This window comes from Ambystoma mexicanum, chromosome 10, assembly GCF_040938575.1.
Source record: "Ambystoma mexicanum isolate Mex_15411 chromosome 10, UKY_AmexF1_1, whole genome shotgun sequence".
Lineage (NCBI taxonomy): Eukaryota > Metazoa > Chordata > Amphibia > Caudata > Ambystomatidae > Ambystoma > Ambystoma mexicanum.
Window position 1 is genome coordinate 1,590,281,986 of NC_090932.1, and position 23,800 is coordinate 1,590,305,785.

General features: G+C 50.0%; 1 protein-coding gene across 6 annotated transcripts in view; it reads right to left on the bottom strand.

Annotated features, from left to right (window-relative positions):
• Positions 1–23,800, bottom strand: part of DGCR2 (DiGeorge syndrome critical region gene 2) — a 1,169,540-nt gene that overhangs the window by 668,480 nt on the left and 477,260 nt on the right. For all 6 annotated transcript variants that reach the window (XM_069619936.1, XM_069619935.1, XM_069619934.1 and 3 more), the window contains one exon: positions 22,841–23,017. In XM_069619936.1, coding sequence (XP_069476037.1) covers positions 22,841–23,017 — 177 coding nt within the window. The remainder of the gene's footprint in view (positions 1–22,840; positions 23,018–23,800) is intronic.

Consider the following 23,800-nt stretch of genomic DNA (forward strand, 5'->3'; position numbering starts at 1 on the left):
GGAGGAGGAGGATTAGTTGGCGCCAGTGGCTGGGATACTGGGACCGCGGCCGGAGGCTGAGGAAGCAGCAGAGGCTGGTACGGAGCCGCCTGAGGAGTTGGAAGGGAAGCCGGACGAGGTTGCTGCGCCGGGACCTGGGGCGTCGGCGGAGGCACCTGTGGTGCCGCTAGCATTGCGTGAAGGATTTCCCTGATGGTATCTTTGATGATAACCGCCATCTGAGGTGACTTCATGAGGCCGAGGAACTTCTCGAAGAGCCCTTCCTCACTGGCCAAAGAGGTGGCAGAGGGTGCTGATGGGGTAGCGGGGAGCTGCTGCGTACCCTGTCCATATGGACGCAAAGGAAATCTGCCCTGCGCAAATGAGGGGTAGACTGTAGGCCACGTACCTGGTTGAGGCTAGGCCGACCTTGACACTCGCTCTTCGCCGAATTTCTGGAATGGTGTCGGACGGGTGCCTCGTTCTGGCAGGGTGGCGATTTTGTCAAGCTGCCTGCCAAATAACCTGCAACGTGTTGCTCGGCCCGCTGGGCCCACCCTCCACCAAGACTCTTGCTTGTGGATCAAGAGGCCTACCCTGCTCCTCGAGCCTAGGCCTGCTAGGTGCGACGCCCTCGACCCAGGGGTCGGTAGAATTGCGTTTAAGCGCCCCCTCGGACATATTGCCGGTATTAGGGTGTAGCCCCTCGGCCATGGTGCTGGTACAAGTGCAGAGCCCCTCTGGTGAAGACTCGGTAAAAGAACCTTCTGGTCCCTCAACACTGTCACAAGGAGGATCCGAGGATCCCTCGACCCGAAGGCAGGCCAATGCAGCAGCCTCGGTGCACGTGCTGGTAGAAGGACCTGACCGGTCCCTCCCGCGCGCGGGAGTCCCTAGTAAAGAGTCTCCCTTGACGGGTGTGATGGAGAATATCGGCCCTACCTTGGGCCTGGTTCGATGCTTCACAAAGTTTTTGAGATCCTCTGGAGGAGACTTCTGGAAGAGCTCCCTTCAGCTGGCTAGTCTATTCTTCAACGCTTTCGGGGACAGCGAGTCAGACGCTGAACAAGCTTGCCAACCGTGGTCTGGGCCAAGGCAACGTAGGCCGAGGGCATGGGGGTCTGACGTTGGGAAGAGCCTGTTGCAGGATGGACACCTGCTGAACCCTGTAGAAGTCAACATGCGCCAGGGAGGAGCTTGACGCATGAGGACGAGTACCTGAATGATAAAGACAAAAAACGAAAAAGAAGTATCCGCGCGTGGAATTACATGGCCGAAGCCAAACCCAGAAGTGCTGGGGAATTCGGCCTGTTCCTGTCGATGCAGAAAAAGGGACTGAGGTGTGGCGCCGGAGGGCGGAGTCAGGGCAGTGCATGCTCCCTGGGCCGCACCCCTGCGTGCCTCTAAATTTATAGGGGAAGAAGTTTTTTTTCTGGTGAAATAGGTTTCCGTCTCCAGTCCCTTGGAAGGGATGCCCATACAGTATGGAGGAGAGGGGAGGGGACTTAAGAGTAAAGATGGGATGGAAGCCAAGGGCTGGCCAGAAATATAAAGCATCATAGTCCACAATTGCAGGAGGATCAAAGAAACGGCACAGCGAAGATTGGCAGAGGAGGCCAAGTTGGTACAGAGCAAGTTAGGGAAGGTAGCGGCAGTTACAGCAACACCGCCACCAGAGCAGCCAGGAGAAGAAAGGGAGGCGTCTGTAGCGATACAAGCTAGGATGGCTGCAGCATGGGCAGATACCAGACTGGAACAGTGGGGGGGGGAGAAGAATGTTACACTGGACCCCAGGGCCAAGCAAGGCCCGGCAGAGGAAGAGTTGGGTACAGATGACAAGGGGGAGGAGGAGGATATGGCAGACAAGGACCAGGGGGGGAGGTGCGCCGGGACAGTGTTGGTCGTGCGGGAGGTAGGGGCATTTTGCAAGAAAATGTCGGAGTCCCCTCTAACTCCCCATGTAACACTGCGATTTATCAGATTAAGAAAGCAACAGGGCAGTGGCGTATGATCCAGGATCTCCGCCACCTTAATGATATTCTCCAAAAGGAGATCCCTCTCATCCCAAACCCTGCATCAGTTCTGTGCAGCATCCCAAAAGAGGTAACCCACTTTATAGTAGTGGTCTTAAAAAATGCCTTTTTCTCAGGACCCCTCGATCCAGAGTCACAATACCTTACCGCATTCACCATAGGCGGGAGGAGGTACAAACACTGCAGATTGCCCCAAGGGTACTGTGAGAGCCCAAGCATATTCAATAGAATTTTACATGAAGACCTTTGCAACATTGAAGTACAGAGCACCATAATACAGTACGTGGACGATCTAGTATGTATTGAAGGAGAAGCAAGATGTAGAAAAGATTCCATCACTTTATTGACATTGTTGGCCCACAAGGGGTACAAAGTAGATCAAAATAAATCTACTTGGGCCAGCTCATCTCAAAAGACGGCAAAAAGATAGTACCAGCTAGAGCAGCCGCAGTGTGCGCCATGGGTACACTGCATACTGCAAGACATGCAAAAATGTCTTATCTGCAACTATTGCAGCTTGGATTTTGGATTATGCAGTGTACACAAGGCCACTGCTCAATGGCCTCAAGGAAGCACAAAAGGAAAAAAAAGGTTCAAATAAAATGGGCCCCTAAAATGCACACAGCCTTCACAATATTGAAAGAACTGATAAGCACCACCCCAGTCCTGGCGACACCTGATTATGAGCGAGAATTTTACTTATTCTCGCACTCCAATGGGAAACTCATGACCGCAGTCCTGACACAAAAAACATTGTTAGGACACAAACCCCTAGCATACTACAGCAGTACACTTGATTCAGTAATGCAGGGACATTTTGCGTGTGAACAGTCACTCGCAGCAACCGCGTTTGCCTTAGAAAAAAGTGCAACGATTGTGATGGGCTGCTCCGTCACATTGTACGTTGAGCACTCTGTCAGTCTTGAAAGATCAAAGAGCTTCAGCATACAAGATCATCTCCAGCCCAAATGTCCATGTGGTATGTTGCAAGAAAGTAAACCGAGCAACATTTATCACAGAGTAGATATGCAGGAACACGATTGCATCACATTAGAGGGGAAGTGGATGAAATCCTTAAAGCGAGAGAAAATGCACTTGAGGTGGGTGAAGGAACAACTTACTTACCTGTAACAGTTCTCCAGCATGGGTCTGGCATGGATTCACATAATCATGAGTATTCCCCATAGACAGGCTGGGAATCCTCAGTAAAGAAAAAAATCAGTTTCATTTCTGAACTGGCTTTCTTCTAGCAACCAATCACTGGTCTCTGGGTCGTACTGCCTCCAACCAATGACTGCCCTCTTCCCCAAGTCCCTCCTCTGGCAGCCATCTTCAGATTTGGTAGCACGTAAAGTGGCAGTCGGACCAAGAGAAGAGCCGCAGAGGGGTAGGTGTGAGGGTTCGCATGTGAATCCATGCCAGACCCGTGCTGGAGAACAAGAGTTACAGGTAAGTAACGTGTTCCTTTTCCAGCATGGATTCACATGCTCATGAATAAAGAATACATAGTAGCACACACGTGCACAACCACGGGATGTGGCAAGACTCAACATGAAGCATTTCAACATCTCAACATTAAGCCTCTCATACCTCCTGCCCAGGCTCACCTTCAAGCAAACAGGTTGAGCAGCACTGCTTGGCCGACTCTGGACTCCTCTCAGGAATCCCTGTCGACTCAGTGGAAGTTCGTGAAGGTGTGCATAAACCTCCACGTAGCAGCCCTGCAGATGTCCAGCAGGGGCACACCAGACAGGAATGCTGTACTTGCAGCAATCGCTCTGGTTGAGTGGGCTGTCGGATGGCCAGGCAACGATCGGTTTGCCAACCGGTGACAATGGGTGATGCAGCTGGAGAGCCACCTTGCAATGGAAGCCTTGGAGAGGGCCTTCCCTTGGTTCGCAGGGCCAAAGTCCACAAACAGCTGTGACGTCTTCCAAACACTCTTTGTGCGGTCCAGGTAGGGCTTCAGCGTGTGCGGCCACATCCAGCGAGTGCAAAGTCCTCTCAGCCGGCGATGGGAAGAAAACGGGTAACACCAAGGGCTCGTTGAGCGCAAAGTTCAATGGCACCTTGGGCATGAAGGAGGATTGCGTCCGGAGCACTACCCTTGTCTCGTGAAATGTAAGTATGGTGGTTTACAAGAGGGCCTGGATCTCTCCGACTCGTCGTGCAGAGGTGATGACCACAAAAAATGCTGTCTTCCACAATAAGAATTACAGTGTCGGCGAATGCATAGGATTGGAGCGGACCCATGAGCCTAGTCAGTACCACATTGGAGTCCCCACGCTGGGGCCGGAGCCATCACCGGCGGGCAAAAAAACGCAAAAGTCCTTTGATGAACTCCTTGACCAGGCAGTGTGACCACAGCGACAATCGTCCTGGAGTTCTGGTGTAGTGGGATCTAGCCACCAGATTAACCTTGATGGAAGCATGCACTAGTCCTGCTTTGGCCAGCGACAGCAAATATGGCAGCACATGAGAAACCATAACCCGTAGAGGGTCAACCTTCCGTGCACATCACCAGACGGCGAACCTCTTCGACTTATGTCTGTAGCATTTCAGTGTAGACGAAGCCCTGGCCTTGGCAACAAGCTCATTTCAGTCTGCCGGGATCTCGTATCCTCCAAACTCTCGCGCTGCAGGATCCAGGCCTGCAAGTTCAGCGACACTAGGGCGTGATGCAGGATTGCGCCTCCTTCTCTGGTGAGAAGATCTGCGACCCCCGGAAGCTTGACTGGAGGGGACGCTGACAAGTCCAGAAGGTCCGGGTACCAGATCTGTCACGGCCACGCTGGTGCAACGAGGATCATCCTGCACTGGGGCCGACTTTGATTGATGAGTCGCAGAAGCAACAGCAACGGGGGAAACGCATAGAGAAACAGGCCATCCCAGGGGAATGAGAATGCAGCCCCCCCCATGCTCCTTGGCTGGGGAAACCTGCTGGCGAACCTCCGGCACTTGGTGTTCGTCGCCGTCGCAAACAGATCGATGTGGGGATGTCCCCATTGTCGGAACAAAAGATCCACTTGATCTTGCCGAAGATCCCACTCGTGGCACGAGCGCAGCTCCCTGCTGAGGGAATCAGCAATGATGTTCTTCACCCCTGCCAGATGAAACGGAACATCCCCTGGGCAACGACCCAGTGCTATAGGTCTTGGAGTGCTGGGGATCTGGTGCCCCCCTGCTTCCGGATTTAGAACATTGTGGTGGTGTTTGTTAGGCAGAAACCTGGGCAGTTCCCTCTGGGACCACTGCAAAAGATTTAGGACTACAGGTGTTTGGCAGTAAACCCACTTGGTAGCAGTCTGTACCACACAGATTCACTTGGTAGCTGTGGCTGAGCAGTCAGACTTCCCTCAAGAAGAGTTAGGCAGTATACAGAGTATTCACAATAGGTCAAGAGCACACAATAGAACAAGTAAACACTGACCAGGGCTTGGTGTAAAAGAGATAATTATTTATTTAAAACAACATCTAGAAAAACACGCAGGCACTAATAGTAAGCAATTCAAAAGCACGGTCACTAAAAGATATACACTCCCTTAAAAGAATATTAGACAAATCTTAAGTAAAGCCCCACTTATTTTCAGACAGCGGTGAGCACTTAACGTAGATGGCACTCTAATAGTTCGTTTTAAAAAGGGAGAGAAAAGCACAGAACAAATTTAAACAGATCCCAACACTGTTACAAGAACATAGCAAGAGAGGAAGGCAAAGTAAAACCGTGAATTCAGAGTCAGTAGGCCGGATCCGCTTTAAGAGGATCGAAACGAAATGTGTCCAAGGTCACACGGTTGCAGTGCACAAAAGTCTTCTAATGGTTCAAAAAGGAGTTGGACCACAGAAAGGGGACCAGTTAGAGGGTCAAGACGGCCAGCCCAGTCCAGAAGGTTAAGGAGTTATTATTACCTTGTAGCAATCTTTAGAAAGGGAGGCCTGGCGGACACGGTACCTTAAAGTGGTGAGAACACTCCAGCGGGGCAGTTGTTCCTGGCAGCGGATGCAAGTCGGTGTTTCGTCCGGGGGAAGAGAGGATCTCGTCGTGGAGGAAGACAGGAGTCTGTAGCACTGCCAGGGAAGAAACCAGCCGCGGAGTTTCTCAGGTACAAGGAGCGGTCCGTTGATTCTTGGTTCAGTGGTGAGTGGCTATCCGGCCGCCGGGGTGCTTGGCACGGGCAGTACAACCACAAACCAGTCTGGGGTGCGAAGAAAAGGTGGTAAAACTGGTTGTGCCCACCAGTCAGGGGAAGAAGCCTCTCCAGCAGGGAGATCTTCTCTGTCGTCGGGAAGTGGTGAGTCGGTTCCGCAGGGCTCCACCTGTGGTGTCGTCGTGGTAGGTCGGCTGAGCTTCTCCCTCGTCGGATTCTCAGGTCCTGTGGCGACTTCTGAAGTTCCAGTCCCCAAAGCCCTGATTTTATGCAGCATACCCCCATTCACTCAGCCTAGCTGTCAATCAAACATGCTAAGTGGTGAGCCGGCCGGCTCACCACTTGGGCCAATCACACAAGAGTGCGACTTGAGTTACCAAGGTAACTCAGTCCAGGGTGCCTAAATCCCCTCCCACACCCCCTGTGGTATCCAGACAGAGTGGCACCACTTTTGGAGGCTTCTGTGGAGAAGCCCGCCAAAAAGTGGCACAAAGGGCTCGACTTGGGTTGGAGTCACAGAAGAGAACACAAACGCCATTTTAGAATCGAGTCCTAGCAAAAAATACCAACCGGAGAATTAATATTAATTAAATAAACCGGCGGTATGTTCGAGGCTCTGAGAATTAAATAAAGTTGGTAGCCTCGAACAATGGGAAAATCCCATTGGGAAATATTCACGGTCGAATATAAAAAGTAGTTTTCCTCTGCCACCAGCCAAAACTCGATCAGGGGGGACGGAGACGTGCCCCCTCGACTAAGGCCCCTCGTCGAATTGCCCCGACCAGTACGTCCAGAATATGATGGTTTCTACTGGTTTCTGTTAATAATTTTGGACTAGTAAAGCCAATGGTGACTTTACATGCCCTGGGAGACAGTAGTCAGTCTATGGTGGGGTGTCACTATGACTATGCTACTGCACGGAGGGTGCTGTGTAACACACATAGTAAAAACACATGAGACCCTATGGAGTAAAGGATCCCATAGCCCATAAAACACATTACCAGTCAAAGGAACACCATAAATCATGTCCAAGAGTGGGAGAAAAAGAGTCTCACTCTTGGCAGGAGGAAAAAAAAACAAACTCCAGAAATCCAGCAAAGCTGCTGGGGGACTCACTAGGTTAGGAAATTCAGCCTAAAGAGAGAATTCTCCCCAACAGTGTTGTCCGTGAAGACCCGTATCCCCTTGCCCTTTAGGGATGGAAGGAAAGACTTGAGGGCCCAAAACCCTGCCCGTAGCTCCAGAACGTTGATATACAATGACCTCTCCAGTAGCCTCTTGCGTGGAGACTTCCGATGTGTGCGCCCCATCCTTCCAGGGAGGCGTCCGTCGTGAGCGTCTTCTGATGAGGTGGAGTCTGGAAGTCCGAGCCCACCGACAGATGCGCACAGACACCCCACCACTGTATCGCTCGACGGAAATCCTATATGTCGAGACCCCAGAATCTTGCTTGTGATGGCACCAAGCAAGATTTTGCATAGTTCACCAAGAACCCCAGCTCCGTCAGCAGCTGGACGGTCTTCGCCGTGTGTTCGACGGCGATCTCCCTCGATTTCGGTAGGATGAGCCAGTCGTCCAGGTAGGGGTAAACGTGGATTCCTTCGTAGACGTAGCTGCGCCGGAACTGGTGCCAAGCACTTGGTGAAAACCCTTGGCGCCAACTTTAATCCAAAGGGAAGGGCCTTGAACTTAACCACGAAGCACAAACTTGCGGTGTCCCTTGTGGATGGGGATGTGAAAGTAGGCATCCTCCAAGTCCAGCGACGACAGGGAATCCCCTTCTTCCAGCTGTCCTAGCACGTGCTGAAGGGTGACCATCTGAAACTTCTGGGATCTGATGTCCTTGTTCAGGCGGCAGAGGTCCAGGATGGAGCGCCAACTGCCAGTCTTCTTGACAAGGAAGTACAGAAAGTACACTCCAGAGCAACAGAGCCTCTTTGGGACAAGCTCTCTCGCCCTTCTTCAGCATGGCACGCACCTCCAGCAGAAGCTGAGGGACGTGGTTGTCCTGCCTGGCCACTTTCGTTGGAATTTCAGTGTGTGTCTGTGGGCGAGGTTAGCCAGCTGGTCTCCCACTGGGGCGTGCGGGTGGGGGCCTGACGTCACGGGCGGTTCAGTCTTGCTTCGCCATGGAGGTGCCGCCTTGGAGACCTTGGCGACGACGGCGACCTCCTCCGGACTTGCTGCGGCTCCTGTAGGCCTCCTGGGCCGAAGAGCGGCACTGTTGATGGTAAGAAGACGAGCTTCCGCCGAAGCCCTTGGAGGAACCATGGGACTTTCCCTCCAGAGGTCCAAAAGGACGACCGTCGCTGTTAGATGGTGCCCAAGGCACGGGCCGTCTCGGTATCCGCCTTTATGTCCTGGAGGGACTCGTCCACTGTCTTTCCAAACAAATTATCTCCCCGTCGAAAGGTATATCCAATACCTTCGACTGCAACTCCTGCCGAAAGTTTATGGCCTTCAACCATCCATGCCGACGAAGGTAAACGCTGTTGCCCATTTGGCGGAATCCTGTATCTGCAATATCCATGGCCACTGTGATGGCATGGTCCGATGCCACCTTGCCCTCCTACAGGATCGCCAAAGCTTCCGCTCTCTTGTCCTCGGGATGGAAATCCAGGAGGGAAGGGATCTTAAACCAGAGCTCCCTGTCGTAGCACGCCACGATGGCGAGGGCGTTGGCCGCCTTGATGGTTGTTGCTGCCGATGTGATGACTAGTCCCATGGCGTCCAACTTCTTTCCCTCGCTGTCCAGGGGAGAGGAGGTTGTTAACGCTGCAGAGCCAGAGGATTTCTTCCTTGCCGCCGCCCAGACTACCGAATCCAGGGAAGGCTGGGACCTCAAACACTTGGGTTCAGAGTCCGGCACCCTGTACTTCTTTTCGTACAGATCCCTCTTCGCCCGGGCCAAGGACGGGTTCTTCATAAAGGGACAGCCCCTAGTTCCAAATGTCATCCAACATAGGGATCAAAAGCACGGTCTTCCTCATTGCCTCGCGGCGCTGGTACATGAACCCCCTCCTTCTCCTCGGGGGTCAGCTGAAACATTTCCGAGGCCCTAGAGATCATGGCATGGAACAAGTCTATCTCGTCTGGCGGGGAGGCTCTGGGCAGCGGACGGGAGGTCTCCGAACCCGCCGTCATCATCGTCTGTGCCCGTCCCCGTCGTAGTGTCTGGGTCTGTATCCACCCTCGGTGGAGGGGGGAGCGACGGGTGAAAAGGTGGGAGAGGGTGAACTCTCCTCTTCTTGGTCGGGAGCGCACCCTAAGGCCCCGGCGCCGCAGGGTCCTCCGTCGGCAGAAGGGGCATCCTCGTCCGAATCGCCGAACACATGGTGTGGAGTGCCTGGAGAATGTCCACCGAAATGTCCGCTGGGGGTTGAGGTGGTTGCTGAGGTGGCTGAGACGGAACGCCGGTGGCAGCGGTGTAGGGTTCTCCAACTCCTCCACGTCAGTCTTGTCGCAACTCGTAAAGTCTCCCTTGTCGGGGTCCCTCCCGTAGGCCTTGGCCTCGAATTTCTTCTGCAAAACGGTCTCTAGAGTCGAAAGCTCCTCTTCAAAGGAGATGCGTTTGCCCTGCAGGGCTACCGTGCTCCCCCGCCCCTTATTTTTGACCAAGGGAGACGGTTTCGGGGAGATGATAGGCATCACCTTCTCTGGCGTCTTCTCTATGGGCTGGAACGATGATTCCCTCCTGGCAGGCAGGGAAACTCTCGCCTTGCGGACCGTACCCTGCAAACCTGCATCTGAGGCCTTCGTTTGGGATGCCACCACGCCTTCAATGGACGGCTTCCTGGTTGACTCTGGGCCTGCACGACCTTGGTCGAGCTAGGTGCCTTGGGGGGTAAGGGGAGGGTCAACGCCCCGCTCCCTCTTTCCCTTCTCCGACTGGTCTGGCCGGGCTTCTCCAGAAGCTTACCCGCCCTGGCCGCTGGGGAGCCTGTTGCAATGGTGCTCCTGGTGCCCCAAGACTTGTGGGGATTGGCCTTATGTTGGGCCCCTGTCGCCTGGGCGCCCTCAAAGGTCTTAGAAGACCGCTCAGATTTCTTCTTGTGGCTGGGGAGGCATGCTGCCAGGATTCATCCGTAGCAGGGGCCTTGGCCTGCGCCACTCTGAGACGCCTGCACCGATCCTTCATGGTGCGGGGGACCATCTCCTCTCAAAATGAACAGTCATCCTCCACGTGCATTTGGTCAGAATGCAGGCAGTAGAGGCACACGGAATGCCCATCGTCCAAGTAGATGTTCCGCAGGCCACATCCTGGACAAACCCTGAACAAACCCTGAACAGAGGCAGCGAGTCTTCCTTCTCCTCTGCCATGTCAACGCAGGGCAGGCCTTGAAGAAGCTTCTGGAATCCTCCAAGAAGAACTTGATGAAAAATCGCCCTTGAGTGGCGCTGAAGAATCCGAAAACGGGTTCCAGTTAATCTAAAGATGGATTGATGGAGCTTGAGGTTCGATTAACTGGAAAAATAGAGCAAAACTCTTCGAAAAATCGCAAAACGCTGAAAAAGCTCAAGAGCTATAGCACGAGGACTCCCAACACTTGAACGTGTGGTAAAAATCTGAAGATGGCTGCCAGAGGAGGGGCTTAGGTAGAGGGCAGTCATTGGCTGGGGGCAGTATGACCCAGAGACCAGTAATTGGTTGTTAGGAGAAAGACAGTTCAGAAATGAAACAAACAGATTTTTTCTTTACCGAGGATTCCCAGCCGGATGACAGGGAATATTCATGAGCATGTGAATCCATGCCAGGCCCCATGCTGGAGAAGTATATTTTGTGGATGGATCAGCATCAATATGGCCAGAGACAGGTGAAAAACAGGTAGGAGCTGCAGTAGTGCGATTAGAGGAAGGAGAATATGAGATATTTGTGCAAAAACGATTACCAATGCACTACTCTACCCAAGCAGCAGAGCTAATTGCCCTAATAGAGGCACTACACGCAGCAAAAGGATGTGCGGTAACAATATATTCAGGCGCATATGTAACCACCACGCTACAAGCTGGTTTATCACATTGGAGAAGGGGGTTCAGGAGAGCAGATGGATCCCTGGTACAGCATGCAGCCTTGGTTAATGAATTGATTAAAGTGCTAGCAGAGCCATCAGTAGTAGCATTGGTAAAGTGCCAAGCGCACACAAATAATGACGAAATATCACTTGGGAACGCAGTGGCGGATGCCGCAGCAAAACAAGCAGCATATTTCCAAAAACCACAAACAGAACGTGTCTTAAAAGAGAAAGCACAAGAGCTAACGGAAGGAGGATGCAATGCCTTACCGATAGCACAAATCAGAGATCCAAAAAAGAGCACTGCCACAAGAAGGAAAACATTACTCACCGTAATCGTATTTCTGGTGCTTGTATCTGCTTAGATTCACATGCTGTGCATAGGCGGACATCTAGTGGAAGCTGCAGAGTATTACAGTTGTTTTTGAAATTCGAAAAGGGACGTCGACAGGGCATGCCAGTAATACTATCCCTAGTGCGACATCCCCTGTACCCATGATCCCTCACACATTGAGGTCCCTCATTGTATTTCTTCTGACATGAGGTAGCATGAGTGTCATGCGAGTACAAATGTATTCAAGCAGATATATGTAGAAGCTCATAACATCTATGCACCTTCTCTCAGGTGAGGAAGGGTAGGCGCATATGAATCTAAGCAGATACAAGCACCAGAAATAGGATTACGGTGCGTAATGTATTCCTTCGGTTGCTTGTGTAATCTGCTTAGATCACATGCTATGCATAGATTAGCAAGCAGTTTTAGGATGAAGTTGGTGGGTTGTGAGAAGGGGTAGCAGCAAATAGATGTTTTAGAACCACTTGTCCCACCTGTGTATCTGTCTTGGAATATGTGTCAATGCAGTAGTGCTGAGTGAAGGTGTGAACTGAGCTCCATGTAGCTGCTTTGCAAATGCTTGCTAAGGGGACGTTTACAATAATGGCCAAAGTAGCCCCAGTGCCTCGTGTGGAGTGGGCTCTTGGTGTAGAAGGCAGTGTCTTGTTTGATAATGAATAGCATAACTGTATACATTAGACTATCCATCTGGAGATGGCTCTTTTGGAAACGCGCTCTCCTTGTCTGCCTGCAGCCAAACAGTTGATCAGTCTTCCTAAGCGGTATGGTTTTATCTACGTAGTAGAGAACCGCCCTTCTCACATCTAGTGTTTGCAGTTTGACCTCAGCTTAGCCAGTTAGCTTCTGAAAGAAGGCCGGAAGCTCAATTGATTGGTTTACGTGGAACTTGGAAATGAATTTAGGGGAGAAGCTAGGGTGAGTCCATAAAACCAATTTGTCTTTATGGATGATAAAGAAAGGGTCCTGCACTGACGAGGCTTGTAGTTCGCTGACTCTCCGTATGGAAGTAATAGCCACTAAGAAGGCAGTTGTATAGATAATGAGCCTCATTACGAGTCCGGCGGTAACCGTGCCAAAAAAACCGGCAGGCTACCGCCAGACCCATATTACCATTCCGCCTCCGTAATTCCCGGAATCACTGGGGCATTACCACCCCAGTGACGCAGGAATTCCAGAGGCGGAATTCTCCAAGTCCCCATTCCCATGGAGTCCCATAGGACTCCATGGGGATGGGGACAATGGAAACACTGGTTCAGTCTATGACGGAGCAGTTTCCATTTGCGCCAGCAGGCGGGTGGCGTTACGCCTGCCAGGTCAGACCTGGCGGGAGTGACACCTCCTGCCTGCAGGACTCTGAATCAGCCGGTCCGGAAAGAACAGTGGCAGAGACTTTACCGCCACTCTTCTTTCCAGACAGGCAGGGTCGTAATAAGGCCCAATGTGTATAAAAGTAGCTTGATGCAAAGGCTCGAAGTGGAGGACCGTGAGCTTTGCTAGCACTACATTGAGATCCCAGCCTGGCGTGGGATTAGAAATTGGAGGGTGTAGTCTCTTTACTCCCTCCATGAACGCTTTAATGACTGACACTTTCCACCATAAGACTTTACTTTGAGAGGTGGTGTAGGATGATAAAGCTGCTAGGTGGACTTTTAAAGAAGTAAAGACCAACCCTTAATCCAACAAGTGGAGCATGTATGTTAGAATGTGTGATGGAGTACATTCTATTGGGTTGATTTGTTTAGATTGGCACCAAATGACGAATCGCTTCCACTTGAGGAAATAACAGTGTCTGGTGTGTGGTTTCCGTGCTTCCTTTAGGATATCCATACACCGTTGTGGAAGATTGAGGTGTCCGAACTCTTACTTCAGGAGCCATGCTGCCGAGTTCAAAGAGTGAGGTTGTGGGTGTATCATTGTGCCCCCGCGTGGAGTCAACAGGTTGACCTGGTACGGGAGCTTGATGGGATCGCACATCGCCAGCTTGCGCAGATGTGGATACCACGGTTGCCTCGCCCACATAGGAGCAACTAGGATGAGTGTCATCTGATACCTGTGTATCTTGTTCACTAGTCTGCTGATTGATGGAGTCGGGGGGGGGGGGCGTTGGATGGCGGTACAGCGTAAGTAAATTTCCCTCACCTGCTCATCCATAGGGCGTTCCCCTTGGAGTCTGGTCGGGGGAACCTGGACGCAAAGTTTGGGCATAGCTTGTTTTCTCTTGTAGCGAACAAGTCTAGAGAGGGGTAGCCCCATAGAGAGAAAATGTGGTCTACCATGTCCGTGTGTAGTTGCCACTCTTGTTCTTCTGGCAGAGTATCTCTGCTGAGAGAGTCCACTAGAGTGTTGAGTACCCATGGAACATGTTGAGAGGACAGGGACATCCCTCGTTTGAGTGCCCACCTCCATATTCTCTGAGCCAGTTTGGACAGATTTGGAGAGTGTGTGTTGACATAGAACATTGCGGTGGTGATGTCTGTCAGGACTTGTACCGACTGGTTTATTAGGTGGTTCTTGAAATCTTGCAGTGTTTTGAAGATCGCCAATAACTGTAGTAGGTTGATGTGGTTCTGTGCAGTAACTTGCGACCACAGGCCGTGTGCTGAAGGTAGTGAACCACCCTCCACCCGGAAAGTGACAAGTCTATTGTGACGACCGCTAGTACTTCCGATTCGTGGATGGGTTTCCCCCTTGTACTGATTTTGCCTTGACCACCAGCATAGGTTTTGAACCAGTGTAGGTGAAACAACCATTAGATCGTCCCACTGACCACTTGCCTGAAACCATTGTTTCGCCAACCATTCCTGCATTGGTTGCATGCACCGGCGCACGTGGGGAACCAGGTAAATGCACAATGCCATCATGTCTAGCAGACGCATAGCTTTGCGTAGGCTTATCTGGAGACCGGCTTGATACTGGGGTATTTGCCGAAGCATGTTTTGTACTGTTTCCATGGATGGGAAGGCTAAGCCTGTCTTTGTATTTAACACAGCTCCCAGGAACTGTTTTGATGTGTTTGGTACCAGACTTGACTTTCTCGTTTATTGAGAAGCCCAATTGGAAGTGAATGTCTATGGTTCTTTGCGTGTTTATCTTGCAAAGATGGTAGGATTCTCCCGTGATCAGCCAGTCGTCCAGATAGCGGTATGGGATTGCCTCCCTGCGAAGGTGTGCCGGCACCACTGCCAGTACCTTGGTGAACACCCTTGGAACCAAGGCTATCCCGAAGGGCAGCACTTTGAACTGGTAGTGCTGGTCTACTACTTTGAATCGCACGACTCTTCTGTGCGCTGGGAACATTGAAATATGAAAATAGGCATCTTTCATGTCCAATGTTGCCATTTAATCCCCCCGTATTAATAGAGGGATTACTTCTTGTAGCGTTGTCATGCAGATTTTTGGTGGCTTGACAAATTTGTTTGCAGGGTGCAGGTCTAATCCGTGCGCATGGTCAGATCTTTCTTTGGAACAAGGAAGTACGTTGAATACCCTTGTTTACCTCATTGTACGGCACAATTTCGATGGCGTACTTGAGGAGTAGAGCTTCAACTTCCTCCACCAAGATGAGTTGTTCCTCTCTTGACGGTCTTTTCTGGCGCGGAGGGAGGTTTCATGGGATTCCCTGGAGTTCTATGCAGTAACCTCCTGCTACTGTTGATAACACCCACTTGTCTGACGTTATTCCCCCTCCCATGCTTGGGTGAAGTGTGAAATTCGTCCCCCGACTGGAGTTGGCATGGGAGGGGACTAGTAGCGGGCGTCATTGCTTGGAGGGTCTTTCTCCACCTCTGGTGGGGGAAACTCCCCTTTCCGTGACCTCGGCGCTGTCCCCTGGGATAACCCCGGAAAGCCTGTTGGTTATTGTTCCATGAGGAACCCTAGCTTTGACTATAGCCGGTGCCTCTATGTGCGTTTTATCCATGAAACAGCCAAAACATCTTGCCTCCTCTATGGCTTATTTGTTTTTTAGTTAGTTGGCCAAGGGACTACAGTGTTTCGATTTCGTCCTTGGCGGACCTCAGCGCGTTTTCAACTGCCTTTCCAAATAAAACATAAGGCTCAACAGGCATGTTGAGCAGGGTAGCCTGTGTTTCTAATTTGAATCCAGACTGCCTAAGCCAGGCAAGGCGTTTGTGGATGGTGGCCTCAGCAATAACGCATCCAGCGTTATCGGCTGCATCGAAATTGTTCTCGAGTAGGATGCTTGCCGTTGCTCTGCCTTCATCAGCCACAAGGGAGAGCTTAGATTTGAGTGGTTCCAGCGCGGATTCTTCAAGGGCCGTAACTTCATCCCACTTAGTTCAGCCATAGCTAGCTTGCTAGGTGGAGTTATTAGCAATTTGTGCCTGATAAGCCGCATAAGATGCTATTTTTCTTCCCATTGTGAATAGATTTTTACTCCTTGTCTGGAGGAGCTTCGGAGGAGGCCAAGGGGGTACCCGCTCTCTTCCAGGTAGTGGTAAATACCAGAGTCTCTTGTTTAAGTTGGCCCCTTATATACAAAGGATCAGAAAGTGATGGGCAGAAAAGCTTTTCGATTCTAGGGTTTACCGCCCTAGACTGATTAGGCATTTCTAGAGAAGGTTGATTCCTTCTCTGTACCGACTTGAGTAAGGGGATAAATTGAGTTGCCCTTTTTTTTGTCCCAAGTTGTTTTCAGCGAAATCCTCATCTTGCTGGATTTCCTGTGTCTCGATACCAAAATGTTCAGCAGCCCTGAGAAGCATGTCGTTAAACAAGAGCTGGTTGTCTACCGGGGAATCGGGTAAGGAGGGTCCTACGGGACTAGAGAGTCCATGGCAAAGACTACTGACTGTCACACTGATCATCCCCTTCACTGACGTGGTCAACCCCAATGTCATCATCATAATAGGTATTTTCGTCTGGGTACTCATCAGCTCCTACATATAGGTCGTAACTGTCAGTGGAGAAGCGTGGTGCCTTGTGGCCTGGTTCTTCATACAGTTCCTCTGGGGGGTGAGATCTCTTTCCTAACATGTGTGTAGACAAACGGGACTGAGAGGTCACAGGTGAAGCCTTCGAGCTTGAAGCTTGGGTAGTGGGAGGCGTGTTTGCTAGGCTTTGAAGAGGCTTTGTAGAGCCTGGGGGCGTTCTTTGAAAACATTTGCAAGAAAGGTCATACGTTTCATAACCCTATCTATATCCTGGGCAGACCAGTTTGCTGAACTGGGGGTAGGTAAGGCAAGGGTAGAGGGGGTAGGGAGGCTACTGTATAACTCCTCCTCCTCCTACTCCTCCTCCTCTATGATAGGATCAGGGATGTCCTGTGTAGGAATCCTATCAGGTTCCGGCTCTTCCCTAGGTTTGTCCCTTTCATCTTGCTGGATTTATGTTTCTCCCTATGATCTGTGCTCTTAAAAGCTGAATTTTTAGAGCTAGAGACCATAGTAGTGGCCTTGGGGACATGTTTTTCCACTGGACGAGACAGTCCCGACTCCCTGGGCTTTTCCCCGGGTGTGGGTCAAGTTTTGACTTCGGGAACGGCTTGTGCAGCATCCTTCGACGTCGGAAGGCCGGAAGAGGGAGTTTTATGTCCGGCGTCTTTTGACTTAGCGGGCTTGTCATGAGGCAGCCGCTGGGGGTGCCCAGAGGACCGTGAATCTGAAGATTTGCCCTTAGACGTCGGCTCTCAGTGTGTGACACTCACATCGCTGCGGGGTATGTGCTTGGTGTGGGGGAGTGTGGTGCCTTTGTCGCTGGGTGTCATCCCCCACAACAGGCCCGCTGGCCTGTCTGCTAGGGTCAGGGGCTTGCACTGGGAACACAGGTTCCCAGTCACCGCTGGAAGCTCCTTCGACGTCGATGGTGGCCTCGGCCTGCATGGCATGATGGGCCCAACGTTTCGTCCTTCTATCTTTGAGGGTCTTGGGTCGGAGCAGTATACAGGCCCAACAATGAGCCTCGTCGTGGTCCCGATTCAAGCAAAGGTTACACACCCTGTGCTTGTCGACCCATGTGTACATTTTATTGCAGGACGGGCAGAATGTAAATGGCGTACGTTCCATATTGCGGGTAGGCAGCCGGGTGACCCAGGGAAGGGGTGGGAAAATACATGTTATGACCACCCCCCCACTATCCCTACTGTAAGGCCTAGGCCCGGTGGGCCTTCCGAGGCCGGGTGGTTCCGTCGAGATCTCTGTTCGACAGTCAGTCCTGTCCTTTTCTTGAAGTCTTGGCCACGTCGATATACGGCGTTGATGAAGGACAGAAAGATAAACTAATAATAAACACTTTATAAGTCAATGGGGTAAGCCGAAAATGCACTCCTTATATGCAACCGCTCATGGTGGCGGAAAAAAACAATCTGAGGGACCTCGAGGCGTGAGGGTTCATGGGTAAAGTGGATGTAACAAAAGGGATAGTATTACTGGCACGCCCGGTCAACATCCCTTTTCGCATTTCGAAAACAACTAATACCCGACTGTTTCCACTAGATGGCGGCCTATGCACAGCATGTTAATCTAAGCAGATACAAGCACCAGAAATACGATTACGGTGAGTAATGTATTCCTTCTTGTGAACAAGAATTATGGGCAAAAAGAGGGTGCACCCAATCTCCCACTGATCTCCTATGGAGACAAGATAGCGCAGGAAAAGTAGTAATGACTGTGGAATTATTGATCATAGCATTTCAAAAATTGCATTTCCCGGCCCACACATCCAAACAGCACATCACTGCGGATATCCAGGAAGAATAGTTTGCACCAAACCTTCAGGAAAATCTCACTAAAATGGCCACTGAATGTACTACCTGCCAAACATTTAATACAGGGACGACTCAGAACGATGCGTGGCACTTTTTCCGCAACCAGTGGGACCATTTTGTGAGCTGCACATGGATTGGGCAGACATGGGAGAAAGATGTAATGCAGCCAGATACTTCATCGTGGTGGTCTGTCCCTTTTCGCGCTGGGTGGAAGCAGGACCATGTGCCCACCCAGACGCAAAATGCGCAGCAAAGTTCCTGGTGAGGGAAGTGTTCCCACGTTGGGGAATATGTGACGTCATAAGATACAACAACGGAACACATTTTGTAAATGATCTCTTCAAAGAAGTGACAGCATTATTAGTAATAAAAAACAAAATGTGCTCAATTCATCACCCGCTAGCTAACGGGGTGGTAGTAAAAAAATTAACAGCTTTCTTATAAGCAGATTGTCAAAACTATGTCACACACTGAAGAAGAATTGGGTTCATGGTTTACTTTGGCCCTCTACCCTTCCAGCTACGCACAGTCCAGTAAAGATCACCACCTGTCCCCCCATGAAATGTCGGCTAGGAGAATGCAAACTCCACTGTCACCAGTGAGAAGGATGTCAGATGCACATCGAACAGCAACGATTTTGGGAGAGGAATTTAAAGAATAATTCACTCAATTAACCCGGGCAGTGTGATGCATTCCCAAACAAAAAGCACCGCCTTTCACAAGAGAAAACTAAACGGATACAACAACTGCAGCTCCTGATAGCCCCACAAAACCACTCTTGCCCAGTGAACTAGTATATGTTCGTAGTTTTGTACAGCGATGGAACTTACCAAGGTTCCATGACCATATGAAGTGATCTACTGTACTCCCTTAGCAGTAAAAGTAAAAGGGCTTAAATATTGGGTGCACCTGTCAGGAAGGCCCACAACAGCGTAACGGCAGAAACACTACAGGAAAATGAAAGGAATGTGGCAGTGCAGTAAATAGCAAAATCTTGAACATACCAAACAGCATTATAAGAATTAATATTTAAAGTAAGTATATCAAGAAGATTAGTAGATGTAAATAGAAAATACAATATGATGTGAAAATGTTTTCCTTCTTGGTGCGACTCTTTCCATGATTTTTTTTAATTTTTTGTTGGTTTATTAATCACCAACCCCGTCTTTGTTTTTCGTTTCTGCAGGTGCTACAATGGTGGAAACAGTGCCTTTAACTATTGGAATACCTCAGATAGATAGTAATAGGAGTAGAATTAGTACAACAAGGGCCTACAGTTATGACTGTGGGCTATATTTTGGAGCAATAACGTTTAGTATTGTGATGTTAGGATTAATGATATTTTGGGGAGTTTATTTTATTATGAGATAAAAGGCAAGGGAGGGGGGAGAGGGTGGGAGAGGTGTGGGGAACAAATTCACGAAGGGGGACACCCGTTATGGGATGGAATAAAACTAATGTGGAATAATACAATGCTCCTCCATGCTGCTAAAAATGCAACCGAAAGAACCTCAGAAATGGAAAGTAACGTGTTTAATGACAGTATGGATGTATTTTATGAAGATGGTGCCCTAGAACAACTAGTCACGTTATCACAGCCTATCTCACAACCGAACAGTGCAACTCATGGCTGTCCCAAATGTATAATATGGTTCCCACAGCTACTCCCCATGACCTGCCAAACACTCTTACTGGCAAAAAACAACAGACCCTAGTGGAATGGTAAAGTCGAAATTATTAGGGCGAACTCTTTCCGCAAGTTGGAAGTGTCCCGCTTTGCACACGGCCGAAACCTGGTGCTCCATAGAGAGGGTAGAGGAAACCACAACCCTAGGTTCTTTACTGTTGCGACAGGCACGTGTAGGGAACCAAGAACCGGCACCCAGAAAGACGACATCCCGAGTGAAAGGTAGGGGGTGGCGCACCTACCACCAGAACCTCCGTCTTGACTCTTAAGTTTCAGCCAATTGTGGTTCATCCAGTCCCCCCTGGCAGTCAGACTCTGGCAAAGGCGTGACGACATCTCAGCCTGATCAAGATCTAACCGGATCAGGATCTAAGTGTCGTCAGCATATGAGTAGCAACTAATGCTGAGGGAGCGGATGAGACACACAGGTGGCTGAATGTAGAGGTTAAAACGTATAGGAGACAAGGCAGAGCCCTGGGGGACCCCACAGGAGAGAGCATGGAAGTGAGGAAAGGGTGGAAGCAAAAGTATTTGTCTTCTCTGCCAGAAAGAGGTAAACCAGATGAGCACTTGGCCAGCCATGTCGGCCTGGGCAAGGCGGGCCAGCAGGATAGAGTCATCAACGGTGTCAAAAGCCGCTGACAGATCGAGCGGAATTGGGGCCCCCACCCTCTGCATCGACCAGCCGTGCCATATCGATCTGGACTGACACCACAATGTTCTCTGTGCCCCGGCCCCAACGAAATGCAGAGTGGGTAGGATCAAAGAACCCTGAGGTCTCAAGGAAAGATAAAAGAAGTGGGGAGATCAAGGCCTCTAGAAGCTTCATGACGAAAGGCAACAGTGAAATCGGCTGGAAATTAGGGCTTTTTAAGAAGTGGAATAACGGTGGCTAGTTTAAACTCTCGTGGAATGTATCCCGACTGGCAAGTCGCATTTATGGCCTGGGTGATCTCGCCCAGAGGAACAGTGGATGTGTCCTTCATCACTGACAGAGGCACCAGATCTTAAGGGGCTGCCAACTTTAGTTGATTTATCGATCTACTGATCAGTGCTTCGGAAAACACAGGGAAAGAAGCCCATTCTGGGTGGCCCGCTTCCGTATTAACAACTGGGGCGGCACTGATGCACAGGATGCTGAGTGCCAGGACAGGGGGGGGGGGGAACGAGCAACACAGAGTGAGTGGGAGAAGAAACAAGCTTTGTGGCAACTGAGGAAAGCAAAGTTGTGACACATGGAATCACCCACAGCTTCCCTTTTGTTCCCGTTCCTGGTCGCATCCCATTTCACACACACAGCTGACACATTAGCAGGTGCCATCTTGAGAAGGTCGTTCCTGGCTTCTCCCACATCGCCATAGTGATCATTACAGAGGACTGATGGGTCACATTTTGACATGCAGGAGGTGTGGCCGAGTGGAGAAAGAGCATGCCAGTCTTGGGTGTCTCAACCCACGGTCGACAATGCGGGATGGCAGCAGCACATGCTAGAGAACGGAAGCAAGAGAACCTCGGACAGCCGAGGCACAGGTCCGAAGGGAAGCCACAGTTGCATCCCTGAGAAAAGCAAGCGGGAGACAAGAAGCAACAGTAGCCAATGCGGAGCCCAGCTGACAACTCGCATAAGCGGCTCTGTCAGACAGAATCAAACTACGCCCCTCCATAGGAGCACGGCATGGCAGAAGAAGGGACACGATGGCTCTAGGGAGCCAGCAGGCAGGTAGTAAAGTGAGTAAGAGGAGGAAGGACACCAGAGTAGTGAAAGAACATAGAAGCCCTTAGAAAGGGAAAGCACAGAGAATCCCCAGAGTGGGTAGAGAGAAGGAAGAGAAACAGTGGAGGGGCAGGCGGAGTAAGAGACCATCTCCAGAGTGGGAAGAGAAGGAAGAAAACGAAGGAGTTTATTAAGAAGGAAGAGGTCTAAAAGTGGAGGAAAGAGAAAAGAACCAGAGTGGGGAACAAGGAGCTAAGAACCAGAATGGGGTAGAAGAGACAAAGAAATACAGACCGAGGAAACAAGAAAGATGAGGGCCACCACATACCCGAAAGCGACAAAGACTGCAGAGCCCGGGACGCCTTTCAGCAGTGTCTGAACTGTGAACCTAGGCAAGGGCCTATGATGAGTCTAAATTGATGTGGGGGCTGGAGGGTCAGAAACCACCAGTCATCCCTTTCACTAGGAAATTCCCCAAAATCTGTCTGAGTTTTGTGGTTTTCCCTTCTAGAGATAAGGAAAGAAACTAGGTTAGGATTTCCAGACAGAACACTGTATTTATGGCGAGTCCTCCCGACATCCTTACTAGCACCATTTTATTCAGGTTCTGATTAAATTAGGGTTTAGAACCCCCATTTCTAGGCAAAGAGTAGGCCTTTTCTTGACAGAATAGGATTTAAAAACTTGCCTCTGCATCATTTCCTGATTCAGACCTACCACCGTGCATTCATGGAATGTTGGATTCATGTTGATCCATGAGCTGGATCGCAGGAACAGTGAAGAACTGTAAAGTAAATATTAGCAGGGTGCAAAATGTGCACTCAGCGTTGGCAAGTAATATTTGACTCCTAGCGAGTAAGTATGCTGTCTGTATGTACGTATAGAATTAAAGTGACAAGTGACTATTTTATGGCTGGCTAGTAGCTTATAAGAACACAAGTTCGATTCAACATGTACAAACACAAATCCTGCAAAGGACACATTGGAACTGGCAAATACATCTCTTCAATATTTTAAAGGATAAACATGCATTACTATACAGAGCATTTATCGACGATGTAATTTACACAATACCAGGTCAACTATCAATATCAGTTTATGACCTTGTTAGGATAAGGCACCTGAATGGGAAAGTCCCATGTGTCATGATTTGAAAAGCACAGAAACACATGCAAGGTATACACTTACTGCGCTTGCAGAGGAATGCAGACTTCTCGTAGCAGTTTTCTGCATACCAGCTGTGAAAGCCATGACGCCGCAGAGTGGGGAAGTGGACACACAGGAGCTGAGCACACAGGACATTCTCACTTTCAGACAAAGCCGATGCAAAGATCGGCACAGGAGGCAGAAACACTTCAGAAGAGCCTGAAAGCAAAATTATATGGACAACATGAGCCCCAACCAGTAGAACAGCCTGTTACTGTATGAACATGGTTCCCAAACTAATTTTTTACACTGCACTACAAAAATAAGTACCTTTACTAGATACTTATATAGACAAAACCATATGCTAGAATTTCCCAATAGATGAATGATATGTTTTAACCCTTAGAAATGCAGAAGATAATCTTTGTAGCTTGCTTTTTGTCACAAGGTTCATGTGTCTTGTACAGGGGCGAATGTCATTTTGCACCCACTTCACAGTTCTTAACATCCATGTAACATTATTGATCGGATTGGCTAATTGAGTGTTTTACCTGGAGTTTGAAATTCAGTGACCATGGGAATGTTCAAAGATTGGTGATGCCCCGTCCCTCAGAAGAGAGAATCCTGTCTCATCGGCTGGGACTTCATGACTCTGCCTGCAGCCAAAATCTAGAAAAGCAGGGCCTCGCCTACCAATGCCCCAGTCCATTACTATTCTCTACAGTCCAATGAGGTACTCTCTTCATGTTATAAGATACAACCCCTTAGAAGCAATGCAGAAGCTCCCACAAGGTCTGGCAATGCCATATAACCATTCCAACCACTCACCCCCCCTAACCCCTTCACAAAAGCCATGTTCATTTAAAATGATACGCTGGACAGAACAAAGCAACACTCACAAAAAGGTGGGCAGTGGTCTGAATCACCCAAATGCAATGCCAGCAGTATCAACACTTGGCATGTTGAGGCTTTCTAGAAGCCTCACAAGGATGTATGAAGGAT